We start from the raw sequence: 17,953 nt of genomic DNA, 5'->3' as shown, positions 1-17,953 counted from the left end.
GTGCTGTCCATTGGTCAGAGGAAGTGCCAAGCCTTGGCAGGTTCCCTACTTATTTGCAAGACATAAGCTGCTGGCGTGGTGTCAGATGTGCATGCAAGAGAGTTGGATGCCAGTTAAAACCTACAGTCCTGTTTGTTTCATGCACTGTGAACTTATCCTATATACACTAATGGCTGGTTTATGCTCGAAGACATGAATATAAAGGTTTACATTTTCCTTTGACCCTAGTAACCAAAGCTTTTCTTTCACCCATGGAATAGTAGGGGTTTGCTAGCAGGGCTCTCGTTTCCCTCTTCTGCACTTTCTCTCATTGTCTTTTCATTTCTCAGTACTCAAGGCAAAGGGGGGATAGGAAGGGGACAGGTAGAAGAATTACAGTCCCAAGGTCCCAGTCACTAAAGGTCCCTGAGTGACAGCACTATACAGTATCAGAAAATGAAGCAATAGAGTTGTGTTGGCCATGTATGTCCTGAGAGAGATTTCATTTCTATTTCTGCTCTTCCTTCTCCTCTTCCACATGCCTTCCTTAGGCAGTTACACATGGAAAAGGTGCAAAACATCCTCCCCCAGCCCGGCTCCCTCAGGCAGCCTGGAACATCCCTCCTGTTCAAATGCTGAAAAGCACAACCCAGCAAGCAGCAATCCTGCCCCAAGCTGCCAACAAACCCAGCCCTGAGCATTGCCTTCTGCACCACTGCAGCAAAAGCCAGGAGCAGCTCCACTTTGGAAAAGCACTCACAAAGCCTTCCCTCCCCCTTTCCCCTTTGTTGAGAGGAGGAGGGCAGCAGTGGGCACACGAGATGCAGCATGGAAATCCCCTCCACCTTTCTGGTAACACTCATGCTTGCGATGGCTTGAAACCTCTGAGCCTTGAGTATCACTAAAACGCCTTGGTTTTCCTTCACTATCTCCTTCCTGGATTGGTGGACCTCAAAACAAGACAGGGGTTTGTTGCCTTCCTTAGGGGTGGATGCAGACAGCTGAGGAGGGGGGACATGGAGGTGTCACCTCACTTTGGGAGGAGAGCATTTCTAAAGGCCTTCAGCATCCTTCCCTCACATTTCCTGTTGCTCATCCCACTCCCAGGACACTCTGTTGTTCTCCAGCTCTCTGCCCCATCATCAGCAAGTGTAAGGCAGCTCCTGAACTGTGACAAGTCCTGACCCCACACTCTTTGGCAAAGATTATTGTGTCGGACCCAAAAGTCCAGGAGTCTGGATGTACTGACTCCGTGAAGTAACACTGACCTGATAATACCAAGTTAGAAACATTCAAAGAGAGAAACTAGGATGACTCCTGATAAAAAAGAGAACCCAGCCAACAGAGAACCGAGGCCACAGCAAAGGAGTCTGGCTCCCAGTCCCAGCAGGTGAAGAAATCTGCTAAGCAGTGCTTTTTTCCCTGGAAAGCTTTTGGATTGTCACTGGGCTCAATCTTGGATTGAAGCCTCAAATATTAGACACAGCCTCCCCAAGCCTGATCTCTGGTTTCTGGAGGCTGTACCTGCAGGGCACTGGTCACTCAGGACCCCACCCTGTGTGGGGCTCAGCACCCGAGAAGCAAAGAGCATCGGTGGGGTTTGCATCATCTGTGTGCTGCTGCCCCTGCCAGCCTTTGGGGCCAGCTCAGAGAGCTCTCAGGTGCCTAGCTCATGCCACACATTTGCCAGGCTTTTTACTACAACTATCAGATTACTGGAGTTCCTGAGTCATCTCCCTCAGCTTCAGAATTTCTTACCACCCAGCCATTTGTTTTCCCTCCAATCTTAATAGGCTTCTTTTAACTGCCTCTTTTTCTCCCCACTTTTATCGTTCTGTTCACCCTTTACATTGCAATCACATATATAAAGGGTAAGTGTTTAGACATTTGATTTAATCATCAATCATCTGGTTAGGCTCCCCTTGAAAAGTGGACCTGCTGATAGGCAGTCTCCGTGTGGGAGCTGCAGCCGTGGCATGCTGATATCCACCAACATTATACTGCTGCTGTCATAAAACACAACTTTATGACTTCCATTAAAGCATTTAAAAGATATTTCTGAATAGAATCACACTAGAAAGTGTAGCTTTCTCCACTGGCCAAGTTTTAACTTCCTTCATGTCAGGTAGACAGAGCTACCTGATCCTCCAGCCACTATCCAGACTCTTATTCCTATACAGACCCATATAGGCCATGAACTGCAGCAGTCTGGGGAAAACCCATCTGCAGCAGCATTGCTTCTGGATGGGGAAACCAGCAGGAGACTGCTCTGCAGGGCAGGGCAGAATCTGATTTAACAATTGTGCTAAAACCTTGGTGAATCCAGGGAGGCCTGGACCAAAAGTGTGCATGCATGAACATGAGAGAGGGAGACAGACACGGGGCGACGGGGAACGGGGATGCTCTACTCTTATGCTTCAGATTCTGCATAAGACACATGACTGATATAAAAATAACAAGAATTACTCTGATGAGGCCTGATCTTGCTTCAGCCAAGTGCAGGCAAAACTTTCCCTGACTTCAGTGTTACTAGGTCAGGCCTGTAGTGATTCACATTTTCATAGTACTGTACAGACATAAATTAGTGAATGAAAGATGTGCATCAGGTTCATCTGCCATCTGAAAAACAGGAGTTTCCCTGGTCTCAGAGGATCACTCTGCTCTCCCAAGCAATGGGAATCAAGGAAAAGGGAGGAGAATGCTAGCAGGGAAATAAAAGGATGGTTGGCTAAAGGGCAATGTGGGTGTCTGTGGGTCTGACAGGAAAAAATCTCCATCAGGTAAGGACAAGGTTCTCATCGTTACTCCAGGAATGGCAGAATGACCCTGGGGTTAAAGTTTTGCACTTGTGAATTTAACATTTTCATGGCTTTTATTAATATTATCAGGGAGATTATCAATCATCAGTGATTGCCAAAGCGGCCAATAATTCAGTGATTTTCCTGAACATCACTGGCTCCTTTGGAAAAGGCTGACCTTGCTGTCCAAGGCCAAGTTCCCCTTCTGCACCTTCCTAAGGAATTCCTGTGGATGGAAGCTGCTGGAGACTCAGGGGCTTCCACAAGCACCAAGCTCAGCATTTTCATTGCAACCTTCACCCTGCCCAGCCTTTGGAGACCATCATCTTCCAGAGGGATGATGCTCCATGGAACTCTACCTCATCCTCAGCTTCATCATCTGCAAGGAAGGGCACAGGGTGCTTTCCTCTACACTCTGTTTGTCTTAATAGACATAAAGCAAGGCCTGGTAGAAGCAGTACAGATCAGAGGCTGCCAGCCCACCATTAGGAAAGGGGATCATTATCATTTCCCTATTTTTTTCATCCTGAAACATAACAAAGTTAAATGACATCCAGCCTTTCCTGTGCCTTGATGTAGGCTGTGGTCACTCAGAGGGCTGGAGTGTGGATCCATTGTCTGGCACAAGGAACAAGGAGAGGGGGGAAGGATTAAGTTTCCAGAGTCCTGCAACTGCTTTTATCTCCAGACTCCATAAGGAAGATGCAGGGTGGGAATAACTAGGAACAACCCCTCCTTTAAGGACTGAATCAGCTTAGTCTCCTCGAGATCAGATGCCAGTAGTGAACAGCAGCACTGTCCTATTGCTGATCCCCAAATCCCTCTCTTCCCTCAGCAAGTGCCAATTTGCACACTCTGCCTCCCCAGCTCTGCCTCTGGAGCTGGGACCCCGACCTCCAACCTGGTGAAGCTGCAATGAGCAAACAAACCCCTGCTATTCCCCCCCCTCAAAACACACTGCCAGTTAAATGTCATCTGTGTTCTCTTTCTACAAAAGATATTACAAAACCCCCCTCCCCAGCCCCCCTCCCCAGAAAACATGCTTGCACACACACATCCATGGACACACGTGCCCACACACACACACAGATGCTCCACACACGCACATTCACACAGGAAAAACAGCTTGCAAACTCCTGAAGGTGGAAAAAGGCATCTTGCAAATGTGCCTTGGTTTTGATAAGTTCCCTCCTCCCCCCCTCCCATAACCCCACGTTGCCCCTTCCCTCCCAAATAATTGCCTCGTCCTCCCCCCCCCTTCCCAGCTCTTCCAAAATAAATATTCTTTTTATTTGTTGGTTTAAAAGATTCTTTTAGGCTTGTAAGCAAGAGAGAGGGAGAGAGAGAAAAAGAAAAGAAAAATCTCATAGTGTGAGAATGAAACCCCATCATCTCATGAATCCATGAAAGAATAAACGTGAAGGGGTTAAGAGCAGTGACAGAAGAAAGATTAAAAAATATATAATAAGACTGAAAAGTGAAAGATGAAATTCAGTAGTGAAATGGAAGTGAGGATAGAGCATTAGTGAGCACAGCCAAAGTAACCTATCGCCCCCACCAGTTGTTAACTCAATTTCTTTAAATCTCCCCCCTCTTTTTTTTTTTTTTTAACTTTTCTCAGTTTTGGGGTTTTTTTTGTGTGTTTTTTCTTTTTTTTTCCGTCTTTTTTTTCCTTTTTTTTCTTTCTGTTTTTTGTTGGTTTTTGTTGGTTTTTTTGTTGGTTTTTTTTTGGTTTTTTTTTGTTTTTTTACAATGGTTTAAGTCCTTCAGCAGGAAACCAAAATCAGGACGAACACATCCCTCCCTGAAACCAAACCCCCTCCCGTACCTTTCTCTCCCTTTACCCCACCCCACACTCCGTGGTTCTACATGTGCTGAAAAGAGAAGAGTAAGCTTAGAATAAATCTAATGAACCATAGGAATAAATGACAATGATAGTAAAGAGTAAAACCCAAACCCAAAAGACCACAACACTCCTGTGTTGTCATTGTCTGAGTGTCTGTCCCTATTATCTCTCTCAGAGGCCGCAGGCATCAATTTACATAGTACAACCAGTAAACAAGGTTGAAGAATCCAAAAGTGATTGGAAAAATGATCCGTGACCACTTGTCAATGGTGCTGACGTCTGTCAGGTCTGGGATTTTGAGCTTCAGCTTGGACGACCGCCGGCGCAGGCGGCAGTTGGCGCGGTTGCGGGCGGCAGCGTGGTGGGTCAGCGGGACGTGGCGGTCTAGGGTGGGGTGGTGGCCAAAGCCATCCCGAGAGGCCAGCGGCTTGCGGAACTGGATTCCTGAGCCTTCGAAGGACATGACAGAGTTTCGAGAGTCGCCCACGCTGCTCATCATGTCCGTGGCCAGCAGCTCGTTGTTCATCTCCAGAGTGCTGAGGAGGATGTTACCGTAAGGGTCAACCTGGAACGGGGAACACGGACACAGAGGTAGTGGGGTGATCTGGGCAGGACGCACACACCGTCAGGGGTGATTCTGAAGGGACTTCTGTGTTGCTGCCTGTTCTGAGCTTCCCCTCCCCCTCCCAAAGACACATGCTCCTGCCATGTGCTCCAAGCTCCTTTGTTCCAAGCGGGCAAAACCAAATGTAACTCAGACTCTTTAGCAGTGTCTGATTGGCCGCTCACCCCGGGCCTGCCCCCAGTCCTCCCCTTTCCCCTTCTCCGAATAAAAGATGGTCGAGGGAGGCCCCACTCTCTCTCAGCTCAGCTTTCTTCCTGTGAACATCTCTGGTTGTCTCTCTCATTTGAAAGCTTCTACCTGCAGGGAATTGAGCGGGCAGGGAGCTACATTTCTCCCTCTTTGCTTCTGCTGATGGTATTTGCTCTGCAGCTGATACAGGTACCGATTTTAGAGCTACTAAAGTGCCAGATTGCCCGTGCTGCCTCTCTAGGCTGCTCGAGGCTTTCTAAGGCATTAAAATACTAGCTTAGCCGGTATAAAGCTGAAAGATACCTTCCACACTTCTGGGTAACAATACTGTTGGGAATTATATAACTTCTGAAATGTTTAAAGTGACTTCAGTCATGGGTCGGTTCGCCTTTGCCAAGGAGGAGGGAAATGGAGGTTTCCCTTTAAAAGATTCTGTCCACCGAGGGTTTGAGTTTCACTGGGTGTGGCCTCAATCAACCAAAAGAAGATTCCTAAACTCTGAGAGTTGAACATATACAGATTGGGAGTGGCCAGAAGATACAGAGGAGATAAACAGATGTTGACAGATATTAACCCCCCAGCAGGATTGGAGATACCCAGTCTGGGAAAAGATTGATAAGAGAGCCAAAGAACAAGGACCAAAAATAGCATTGAAGGTGAAGGGATCAATAACAAATAGGAGATCAAATATTAAGAATTGTGTAATGCAGAACCAATGAATGAAAATTCGGTTTTTTTAATATATAAATATGTGAATATTCCAGTAAAGAATCACATGGGGTTGAAATGATTTCCACTGCACATCCTGGCCAGAATAAAGTAATGCCTGACTCGTTAATACTTAAAAGATGGTGTTGGAGTGTTTCTTTTCCTCCCCAGAGTTTGGTGACAATACCCGTGATGGGGTCATTTGTGAGCTCTGAACATGCTGCATTTGAGGGTTGCCCACTGCTGCTGGGGTAGAAGGAGCAGCCACCTGTGCTTGCAGCAAAATTTGAGTGGGGGAAGTGTGATTCTGCCAACGCAGGAGGACCAAAGGCCACTGAGGGACATTTGGGTACACCTACCCCACGCAAGAGATTTCTGATGAGACTGGTTAGAGGATGATGACAAAATGAACAAGGACGAAAAATTCCCAGTAATCACCAGACAAGGGAAACTGGGGTTCATCTCTTGTGATGAGCACAAAGGCTGCTCCTCAGCTCACCCAGTGGAGAGCCTGAATCCTCCTGCCACAACAAAAGGAGAGGACAAACCTGCTCTCTCACCCTCTTCTCCTCGTAGCGGTGGCGCTCGTTGTTGGCCTTGCTGATGCGCTCGCTCTGCTTCTTCTGCTGCCGGGGCCCTCGCCCGAAGAATATGTAGTTGACAAAAGCATATTCCAGGAGTGCCAGGAACACGAAGACGAAGCAGCCCATGAGATAAACATCAATAGCCTTGACGTAGGGGATCTTGGGGAGAGTCTCCCGCAGGTGGGTGTTGATGGTTGTCATGGTAAGCACCGTGGTGACCCCTGTCAGGAGAGGGCAGGTGCTCTGTTACCAATGTGGGATGGTTTCCTGAGATGCCATTCTCGGCTCCCACATCCCTCCTTCCAGCTGGACAGCCTCAGGAGGGATGGGAGCAGTGCAACTGGGAAGGAAACTGTCATTATTCTAAGCCTGCATGCCCGGTACAAATTGGTGCAGAAAATGAACCAGCAGCAAACAGTGGGAGAAAATGTCTAAGTATCATCAGCATGATGGGGATCAGCATCCTCTGGACTTTGTTTCTTTAAGTCCCCCTGATCTTCCCTCTTTCTCTCATTGTGGTAGGAAATACTCAGTTTGTCTTTTTTACCCTCTTCACCTCCCTTTTTTCTCCTTCATGAACTCATCAGGCTTCACTGTGTGCTACTGAATGCTTCAGCATCTTGGCATGAGTTTATAACCTGCCATGTCTTCCCAATGCCATGAAGTGGAGAAAGAGCAAAGAGATTTCCTCTTCATGGCACTCTCTTTTTTTTTTTTGCCTGCCTCGTAGGCTTCTGTCCTTGACCCCATCAGTTCCCACCTTCCTCTCACCAGCTTTACCATTCATTACATCAATTATCACTTGTACACATTCCTCCCATGGTTCTCACACTCTCCTTTTTAGGCCTCCTCACATTTCTTGCATCTTAAATAAGCATTTTGTGAACACTTTTGTCCCCATCTACTCAGTTCCAGAAGCCTGATTCACTATGATTACTCTCACAGCTTCAGATCTCTTCTTCAGCTTCTTCTCAGACTCTTCCCTTCTCTGGACTGTCAGAGTGGCCTCAGACCTGCCTCTTTGACAGTTTTCTGCCAGCTCCAAAAAGATGGCAATGAACCTTCATACTTCTTTTGGGGGTGGTAACTCTTCCTCTTCAACCTAGTCTTCCTCTGCTTCTCTAGCTATTCTTACTACCTTGCTGATCTTCTTTTCTTCTTTTTACTCCTCATCTCTCTGGTGGCAGCTCTAATAATCTCCATGACCTTAATTTTCTCCTGTGGTTTCAGCCCCACCTCTACAGCGATGGCTCTCAAAGCTCTTTGTGCACCCTGAACCTTTGCTTGTCCTGCTTCCCCTTCACCCTTGTTGTGTCTTTAGTGTCATTCCTGATAAAAGACTGAAAGAACTATTAGCCTTCAGTTGGGTAAACAGAAGGGAGATATGTTTATGTACACACAATATGGTCTATATTTAGGCAGTAGTCTAAATCTACAGAAATCTGAGGCAAAGAAAGGGAGAATAGAATGTTCTCCATGTGTCCATTAAGAACTGGACAAATTGCAATAGAGACTTAGGGCAGAGGCAAAGAGGAGCTTTTTGACTGTAGGAGCAGGTAAATCTGGATATAAAGTGACCAGAGGAGGCTGTGGAGTTTATTTTTTTAGAGCTTTTTAAGGATAAGTTAGAGAACTGTCAGGAATAGTTTAGGGAGAGCTGTTGCAGTTCTGATCTAGAGTGTTTTTCTTCTGTCTTCTCCTTTGAGTCCAGATGTCAGCAGAAATTCAACAGCTGTGCATCTCACCTCCACCCTTTTGCTTGGGCTTTCCCAATGTTTCTTATTCTCCTCTCTCTGATTATGGCTCCTGTCAATGCAACTTAACCTTTTAATTTACCAAGTTCTTCTTCTTCCCTCCCTATCTCTCTGCTCCAGCCTCCCCAAGCAAGCACAGCCAAATTACCTGTTTTATATCTTTGTTCAACCCACCCCTCCTCTGAGTCTTCTCAAGTTCTTTCTCCTAGAGCTACTTGGAGCCCCCAGCCTTTGCTGTCAGACCCAGCTGCACTGCCTCTCTGAGCCTTGTCTCACTCACAGATCCAGCCCTGCTCTCTCCTTACCTCTCCTATTGCCTCTGAAATTTCCCTCATGTTGCACAGCCCCATTCTCATACGCCAGCCATCCCCCCTTTCTCGTGCTCCTCCTTCAAAACCCTCATCTGCCATCCACCCCCACTTCCCTTCTGTTGCTTAAAAGACCTCATTTTTTCCCCCTCTTATAGGAAAACATTCCTATTTAAGGGAGCATGAGCCAAAGAAGAACTTGGACTTTAACTACTGTCCCACATTTGCCTTGGCCATGAAGCTGCAGAGAGTGTCTGTATGGGGCCTGAACTATCAGGAAAATGTGCAATGCCCCTAACTTTATTTCTTTCATCTTTTAACCATTCCCATACAACTCTTTGGCCACTCAACCTCAGAATTTATCACCCAACTGACCCCTCCTGGCACACCTGTTGACCAAGAGGTGCCCAGATATCTCTTCTTAAGAAAACCAGTGCAAACCAGAGTGGAGGAACTCATGGCATGTCAGGGCCTCACGTACCTGAGAAAATTTATATTTTTGTTTAGAGAGTTTAAACTCACACCCAGAAAAATTTTGGTAGGACTTTTCACTGATTCAAATAAAACAGACTCCAGTCTGGGAAGTACTAATAACCAACCAACCAACCAACCAACCAACCAAAAAAATGTAACTCTTCTGACTGAAAATTTAAAGTTTGTTCTCAGAAACAAAGTAATGTCCATTTGGGATGACAACTTTGACAGACTTGCTTAATTGCTACCTCATAAAGAAAAGGGATTTTCCTCGTTACAGCTGATCTCCCTCAAGAAAACACCTCCAAAATACAATGAAAAAAATTCCATACCCAGTGCCACTCGTGCAGCAGAAGCATCATAATTGATCCAGAAGGAGACCCAGGACAGGATGGTGATGAGGATGGATGGCATGTAGGTCTGCAGGATGAAGTAACCAATGTTCCTCTTAATCCGGAAACTCAGGGATAGGCGCAGATACGAACCTGCCAGTGAGACATTAAAGGAGGATGGGGTTTGAGAGGAGGGCAAGGCTGCATTTGTGCTAAGAGCTTAGGTCAGGAACTGAAATTTTACTTGGAAAATGTTCTCGAGAGGCAGGAATAATGAGAAATCTCCTGTTTTCTGCAGCTGGTTTTGCAGACTCATCGGATTTTGAAAGGGGTCTCTTCAGAATCTGCTCAGCTGTCCCAGAGTATTAAGAAGAATGGAAACTCTACATAAGTCACATTATTATATCAGCCATCGTGGGAGAATGGCTGTTCAGTGCTGGAATTGCTATTATGGTGCCAGCCAATATGATGGAGGCTTACACAGGAGACTTTAACCTATATCTGGGTGCCATGAGATGATTTTCCAATGTTTCCTGTGCCAGCTCTGCCTCCAAACAGCAATGAAGATCTGAATCATATTTTTCCCATGCTGTTCTAAAAATGGGTTATGGTCAGACTGGGCAAATTCATATGCAAATAGAGTACTGTTAGTTAATCTGAAGGTCTCTTTTTTATTATTTTCAAGTTATTGCAACTTCCTCCTAATCTTTTAGCAAACCTAATGAGGATAGTGAGGACAATAAGTACTTTTACAGTCCTTCCACTGGAGCAGGCTAATTTTGACAGGGACAAAGCAGTGCCTCTTTCATTGCTATGAGACAAAGTCCAAGTCATTCCTCCTTCCCACCTCTGTCCCTTAGGCAGCACAGGAGCCTGAAACATGGGTGTAATCCTGGCTGGCAGATAAGTAACAAGAAAAGAACAGTTTTTAGCCATCAAGGATGTAGACTGGGATAAAGGAGGGATTGTTCCCTCACCACTGTTGGCCACTTGTATGGCTTGAACACAGTATTTCACCAGTCTATTTTTGACAGGTGTGTGCTGTGCTGTTTTGGCAGTGACCTCCACCTCAGATCAAAGTGAAGACAGCAACCAAAATCCAACCCCCTCCAACTTTCCAGCTGGCAGTATCTGAGTGGTCCCAGGTATTCTCTCCAAATCTTTTTATTGCCATGTGCAGGTGGGTTGGCATCATTTCATAGCCCACTTGCTTCCCAGTGGATATATTTTCTCCTTACTATTGCACCTACATTAGCTTTGAGACCCAGATGTGAACCACATAAAAAGTAGATGAAAGCTGAGAACCTTCTAAAGAGGTTCTGAGCTCAGTCATTATTTTGACTAAGAAATTGAAATAATTGCAGCAAAGAAAATGATCCTGAAAGTCTTTGAAGAGAAGCAGACAAAAAAAAAAAAAAAAAAGCAAAGCTGGTGGGTGCAGAAGACACCTTTCACCTTTTTCTTAGAGGAACCCCAAGCTGAAGCCTAGATCCTAAGTTAGTGCCCCAGCATGTGAATCAGAGGGACAGCCAGTGGATCAGCAGCAGCTTTGCCCATTGCACGCAGCCCTTCACCAGACTCACCGGTGGTGAAGACCACCTCCCTGCTGACCAGCCTCTGCTCGATGATGGTGAACTGGGGCAGCTCCAGCACCTCCATCCCCGTGACAGCAGAGTCGTTCCCTTGCCAGAAGAAGACAATGTCATCCACCGTGTAACCATCTGCAGGGAGGAAGGAGCACACAGGGAGAGCTGAGCTCACAAGCTGGACCAGGTGACACCTCCATTTGCACTAAGGTGATCTGGAAAAGGACCCAAAGGAAAGCCCACACCGAGCCTAGCCTCTCTCTGCTGATGTACTTTCCTTCTTCAGCTGAGCTTGGCAGTACAGTCCTCAGGAGAACAGGAAAAATTGGCCAGAACTCCCACTTCTGGCTAGAATTCAGGGGAAAAAGGCGAGGTGTGGCCCAGCTAGCCTTGACTTGCACTACATAATCTCCATGGCTGACATGACAGGGACTTGAGCACCAGAAGCCTCTGTCAAATGGACCAAACACGGCATTTTGCTTTTCAAAAACTGCCTCCTTTTACCAGGAGGGGGAGACCACACAGTGCAGACTGGTGGGACTGGGTAAACAGGGCAGCTCAGTATTAAAAATTCCCAGAGAGGAAAAGATCTCCAGCAGCAGTTGAAAAGAACTTTGACAACCAGAGCACCTCCCTTTTCTAAGTACTCTCAGTCAAAATTCAGATCCAAGAAGTGAACAGAGTCTCTGAGGCTGGGGGCTGCTTCTACCAAGAGCTGGCTGAGAAGAGCAGTAATGAGAGAAGAGGGGAAAAGGAAGCAGACTCATAACAAATATTCATCCCTCACATTTCAGGGTAATGGGCTTGTTAACTCAGCCAAGGGTGCAGTTTCCTGCTTTAACCCCAGACAGACAGGGCTGCACGGGCTGCAAATGAGACCCCCAAGTGCTCTGGACTCGTGGGGAATGAGGCCCAGGGGATGAAACCACGAAACCCCTCACCCACCACTGCGACGCTCACAGCCCTGCCCTGCCCTTCCCTTGTGGCAAGGATTCATCACACCTTGAAAATTAACAGTGCTTGTGTGTTTTGAAGCCCTTTGGCTGTTGCTGCACAAGGGTGGCCTCAGATTCTAAGTAAAGCTTCACGGGAGCAGTAAGATATGGCCAGGCTTTGGTACAGCTCGGGGCAAGGCTGCCTTGAGAGCGTGAGCCTCACCTGTGCCCACAGACAGCTCGTGCTCAGCACCTGCACTGCAGCACAGCAGCCTGCCTTAGGCACCCACCCTCGCAGCACAGGCAGCTGGCTTTCCATGCAAGGCTCCCAGCCACTCAGGAGAGTGCCACCAAACCCAGCACCAGGGCATCAGTGGCATCAGGGCAATGAAGAGCTGTTGAATGCACCACGGAGGAGAAATTCTTCTCCTCCTGCTTTGGGGGCTAAGGGTTAGCCCAGAGCAGAGATGAACCTTTGAGGCCAGTGTCATCCTGAAGCTGCTGAGTGGACAAAGAGCTCAGCAGTCTGGTCTGATCTCAGAGCTGACCCTGCTTTGAGCTGCAGGCTGGACTAGAGACACCCTGAGGTCTCTTCCCAAACTGAATTATTTGATGACTGTGCAGTCTCCGAGCCCACATCCTGCACTCTCAGTCATTACTGCGTTTATTCATGGGTGCTAACATATAAACCCAGTCTTCCAAATGCCATGCCACATCTGCTTCTGATGGAAATCAGCTAAGCCAGGGCTCCACCTCCTCCCCCAGCTGGCATATTCCTGCTCCCAGAGCGGTAAAGCCCTCACACCTTCGAGCCTAGAGGGTTTCAGGACTCTTGGGTCATCCTCCTCACGCCCCAGCTTCGTGCACAGGACCTGTTGTTTGCATCACTCAGCCCCGGGGCTGGAACCCCACGTTCTTGGATGTAAGAAACATCCAAGTCCCCCCCCACTCCTGCTGGTAGCTGGTTCCAGCAGCTCCGACGCCCTCACGGCTCAGAAACATTGAGAACGATTTCACATTTGAATTCATCTGGCTCAGACTCCCAGGCTCCCGTGGCTGTTCCCAATGTCTCCAGGAGGTTCCCGAGCCCTTTCCCCCCAGTGCTCCCCCTCTGCAGAGGTGCACCCAGCCTGTAAACAATTCACCTCTCCACCTCCTTTGCAGTAAACAAACCAGACTGAGCTATTGAGGTTTCCCACTGCACATCTGCCCCAGCCCTTGAACTGCTTTTTAGCATCTTTCCTCAGCCTCTTCCGACTCCTCAGCATCCTCCCTAAGTTTTGGAACCCAAACATAGACAGAGCCCCTTTCCCCATCTCAGTGACATGTTCAGAGGCCAATCAGTTCCGAGCTCTGACTCACGGCTCCCCTGGTTTATATAACAGGGCTCGCTCCAGCCCATTCTGTCAGAGCCACAGAACCTCCAGCTGCCCTGCCCAGGGCTGCCACCCCTTCCTCACCTCCCCGTGTGGGTCCAGGCCCCTCGGGATGGCCCTGCAATCCCACACACAGGCACAGAGCTCTGCATTTGGCTGCGTTCAAACCCCTTCCGGATGGATTCAGATTGGGAAGGATTCAAATGCGTAGCGAGCAAAGCTCCGCACGCTGCTATCTTCATCATCCACAAATTTAACAGCAGTGACTTCAAATTTACTTCCTGATCAGCAATGAAAATGTCAAATTACGGTAACTAATTTTAGGAGATCTCACAGTTAACTGGTTCTATTCCATTTATTCTATGACCTGCTGGTGTTGGGTACCAATTTTTGTATTTTTATTTTTTTATCATGGCATTATGCAATATGAAATCGAGCATGTTTTTCATGAAGCCATTTTTTAAAAGTGTTTCTAAAGGGAAAGGTTGCTCGGTCTAAAAATAAATGCTTTGCTTTGATTTCTAGCTTTAAAGAGAAAACCAAATTTCCATTTTACTTCTAAAAAGTAAACAAACTTTCACAAAGGCAACTCATTTCCATCTGAAATATCGAAAAGTATTGATGTGACGTCTTAAAATGTCAGATTAGCAGCCTGTTTGTAGCCTGCCTCATCAGGTTTTTGTTGGATCCTGGCACACAGACAGGCAGGGGTATACGTGGTGAGGGTTATTTTTGGGGTGGAGGGATGGGATCAACAGGCAGTGCTTATCTCATACAGGTAAGAGCCCCGAGCTGCTGTGGGGCAGGGGACCCCATATGCCTTCTGCTGCTTCCCAAACCCAGCACTCCTGCATCAGAAAAGGGCTTTTTCTCTCTGAGGTTTGGCTTGATTTTGTGCTTTAAAATACTTTGGTTCTATAATCCAGCCCTAAAAGGACTGATATTCCAGAGTTGTGTGGAAGCAAAGAAAATGGAGCCCTGCAGATTTCGACCGTGCAAGTGCATGAAAGACAAAAGCTCTGAGGAAGGAAACAATTGGATCTCTTCAACTCTGCCTGGGCCTTTGGAATATTGTGAGGAAACGTAGCTCTGATGAACAAATTGGCTTGACATGACCCATTAAGAGCAAAATCGCAACACGGGGAACTGTGGGTAATTCCCTGCCTTCTGTTTCCTTGGTTCTACTGTAAGCTATTCTCAAGCTGCTGAGGAGTGGCAGAAAAATGACAATCTGCCATTCGTGCCTCCAGCAGCACCTCATTCCCATCCCGTTACCCCGCACATCCCGGGACCCAGGCGGGGTGGGGCCAGCAGCTCCCCAGCCATGGGTGCTGTGGGATCTCCCTGATGGAAAGAGCAATTCCCTGATAATCACCAGCGAGGCTGCATCAGCTCTGCTGGGAGCTCTGCTGCTCTGGCCCAGCCCTGGAGGGACACTGCAGTGCATTTTTATGAGGGAGAGCCGGACCTGCTCTGCCAGCACAGCTGGAAGAGGATTTCCATAGGAATCCAGGGAACATCCAGGCGGGGAAGGACGGTGGGAGGGCTTGGGTGCCACCTCCCACACAGAGTGGAGCCAGCCACGAGTGAGGACAGCTTCCCAGGGCTTCCTCAAGGCTAAGGGAGCCTTCCACCACCCTCCTGAGACTGATCTTAATGCCCAGCCTGCTGCTAGAGCTCTGTTTTCCTGGGAATTTCCCCCGTGAGGTGCCCTCAGGGTGATGGAGCCTGGTGCTGTAGCACCCCTGGGAGGCATCCCACGAGCAGGAAGCTGTGGCCAGGGCGGGTGGCATCAGGTGGCACCGCGTGGCAAGCGATGTGCCCGAGGCATACGCACAGCTCTCGATCTCCAGCGTGCAGTTCTGCTGGTCCAGGGGGTACCTGCGCAGGTCCATCATGCAGGCGGCCGTGGTGGTGATCCTGAAAGGGGAAGAGAGACAAAAGAAAAAACAGTAGTTTAAAAAAAATCAGTTGTGTCTGCTTTTCTCTTATCAAAGAAAAAAAAAATAAAAGGAGAAATGAAAGGCAGAAGTGAAAGTCAGGCAGCATTTGGGGCCGCTGTTTCCCTGGAAACCAGGGAGATCCAGGGTGGGAGGTGTGCAGGGCGGGGGGCTGATGCGGCTCACCCCCACTGGCACGGCACAAACCCTCCGTGACTCACGTCAGCAAGGCAGCATCTCTATTAACGGGGTGGGGAGCGAGCTGCGTTCCTCCTCTGTCTCTGCCTTGAGAGAGACAAAGAACCCGGGCACAGCTCCGGCTTGGGGGGGAAGAGGCGAGGCTGCCAGCGTGGAACAGGGAGACAGCCCGCACGTGTCCGTGAGGCTGAGGATGGATTGATCCAATCACCCAGCAGTGACCTATTGCTGACCACGTTATCACCCCCCTCCCCTCACGAGTTGCTCCAAACCCCCTAATTACAGCTCCCCCCCATCCTCATGCCCCTCCATCTTGCCCACTTTGGCCAAACCCAAAAGCCCAGAGCCCTCTGGCAGAGCCCTCCCGCTGCCCGGCCCCGGTAACGGAGCCACTCGTGCGCAAACGATGGCGTGGCCATCGAAGACACGTGGGGCGTGTGTGTGGGTGCGTGTGCATCCCCCAAAAAGTGAACACGGGGAGAGGATGAGGGTGGGTGCTGCTTTGGGGGGCGTTGGAGCACGGGGAGGACTCGGAGCAGCGCGGTGCCCGTGCTGAGGTTCAGCCGAGGCTGCCAGCGGGGTCTGCGTGTGTTACACGTTGTAAGGAACATTTTACATCTCTGGGGTGGGGGATTTTGGGGTGGGATAGATGAGGGCATGAGGCAGGGATTGAGTTAACTCCTCAGCACGGCAACAGCGCTGCCCCTATTTCTCAAATATATTGCTCCCCTCACCCTTTAATGCAGTCTTCTTCCCGTGCGATGGATGTGTGCAGAGTGCTGGAGGGGCGGGGGGGAGATTGCTGCATTCTCCCCCTATTTTTTCAATTAACCATCTGGAAGGCATTAATCAAGCTACACTTTTTTTTTTTTTTTTTTTTTTTTTTTTTACTATGTAGGCATAACCAGTGAACTGTTAACTAGAAAGCTTTATCTTCTGAGCCCTGTGGCCTGGGAGAGAGAAAGGCGAGGAAAAAAAAAAGGAAAACAAGAAAGCAGGGAGGATGAGATGGCGAAGCAGTGAAAGAGAAGGGAAAAAAAAAAGTAAAAAACCATCAATGGTAGAAAAAGAGACCAGAAAAGGGGAGATTATGGGTGAAGCTGGACATAAAATTGGAAATGGGGAAGAGGGGGGAAGAAGATGGGGGGATAAGCACCCATGGAAGAGGGCTGCCCCAGTGGGGGCATCGGGGCAGGGGCTGTGGCAGGGCAGGCTGGCAGCCCCGCAGAGCTGCTGGCTCTTTAAGAAATCTCGTGTGCTAAATTTATCCTCTCTGCTGTCTGTGAAGTCTGTTTGTAGGAGATGAAGCCTTGAGGAGAGCCTTTGCCACTGCCTGCCGTGCTATAAATAGATCCAAAGAGACGAAGGGAATTTATATATATCCTCACTGGGTCTAGATACAACACTGCAACTGCCCTCTCTCCGAGCAGGGGGCCCAGGCGAGCTCTTAACCCTTTTATCTGTAATACACTTGGGGTGGAGGAGAAAGCCCAGAGGGGAGAGAAGGACAACAGGACAGGAACCGCTTAAAAAATTACCACCACGGCTTTGCCATTGCACGGATCGCTTTTACAGCCTCCCAGCTTGGCAGGTCTAGGAGGGCAGCTGGAGACACAACCCCTGTCCCACCCTAATCCTCCTGCCCTGGGGTAACTGGGCATGGTAGTGGTGGTGGTGGGGGCGAATAAAAAGGGGAGCTGCAACCTTGGCAGGAAAGGCCAAGGCGGGAGGTGCAGAGTCCGTCGTGGCTGGGTGCTGGGACCAAGGAGTCGTGCACGGGGATGACTCATCCCCCTGCGCCGCACACAGCATCCACTCTCCGGATTATACTGCACCCCTGGGAAATCGTGGCTACAAATGCGCTTTCCTGTTTTCCCTAAAGTGTGAGATGCAAAAAAACGTATTAAATGAAAATTTTCCACCCCATTTGTGGAGCCCCGCGGGCTAAAACCTTTGCACGGGGTCCATCCCAAAATCGCAGCCTGGCTGGCTGAGTCGGCTGCGCAAAGGACATCCAGGCTCCCGCCTGCTCTGCTCCGAGAGGGACCCTCTCGCCAGGATTTGCTTATCACCTGCAGTGCTGGTTGGAAATGCAGAGCGTGACACAGTGAGATATGGCTACCACACTCCATGCACCAAACCCTGCTCACGCTGGCAGCTGGCGTAAATCCACAGCCACTCCAATGATTTTTGCAAGATCACACCGATTTGTATCAGCAGAGATTTACATCAGGGCAGAATTTAGCCCTGTTGATTCAAAAGGAAGGGACAGGTAGGACAGAAAGGAGAAAAACAAGATTGAGAGGACATTTGTCCTCAAA

At 48.6% G+C, this 17,953-nt stretch overlaps 1 protein-coding gene across 6 annotated transcripts in view; it reads right to left on the bottom strand.

Annotated features, from left to right (window-relative positions):
- Positions 1-4,697: 4,697 nt before the first annotated feature.
- The window catches only part of LOC138110569 (gamma-aminobutyric acid receptor subunit beta-4), a 54,248-nt gene continuing 40,992 nt past the window's right edge, over positions 4,698-17,953 (bottom strand). For 4 of the 6 annotated variants that reach the window (XM_069015632.1, XM_069015636.1, XM_069015633.1 and 1 more), the window contains exons 4-8: positions 15,332-15,414; positions 11,181-11,318; positions 9,598-9,750; positions 6,694-6,950; positions 4,698-5,188 (exon numbers count right to left, since the gene is read on the bottom strand). In XM_069015632.1, the coding sequence (XP_068871733.1) occupies positions 4,811-5,188; positions 6,694-6,950; positions 9,598-9,750; positions 11,181-11,318; positions 15,332-15,414 (1,009 nt within the window). In that variant the 3' untranslated portion in view covers positions 4,698-4,810. The remainder of the gene's footprint in view (positions 5,189-6,693; positions 6,951-9,597; positions 9,751-11,180; positions 11,319-15,331; positions 15,415-17,953) is intronic. The other 2 variants (XM_069015635.1, XM_069015637.1) reach the window with 2 other exon arrangements.

Source organism: Aphelocoma coerulescens, chromosome 4A (assembly GCF_041296385.1).
Source record: "Aphelocoma coerulescens isolate FSJ_1873_10779 chromosome 4A, UR_Acoe_1.0, whole genome shotgun sequence".
NCBI classification, from domain to species: Eukaryota; Metazoa; Chordata; class Aves; order Passeriformes; family Corvidae; genus Aphelocoma; species Aphelocoma coerulescens.
The sequence above is the reverse complement of the archived record's forward strand: the minus strand, read 5'-3'. Positions and strand labels throughout refer to the sequence as shown.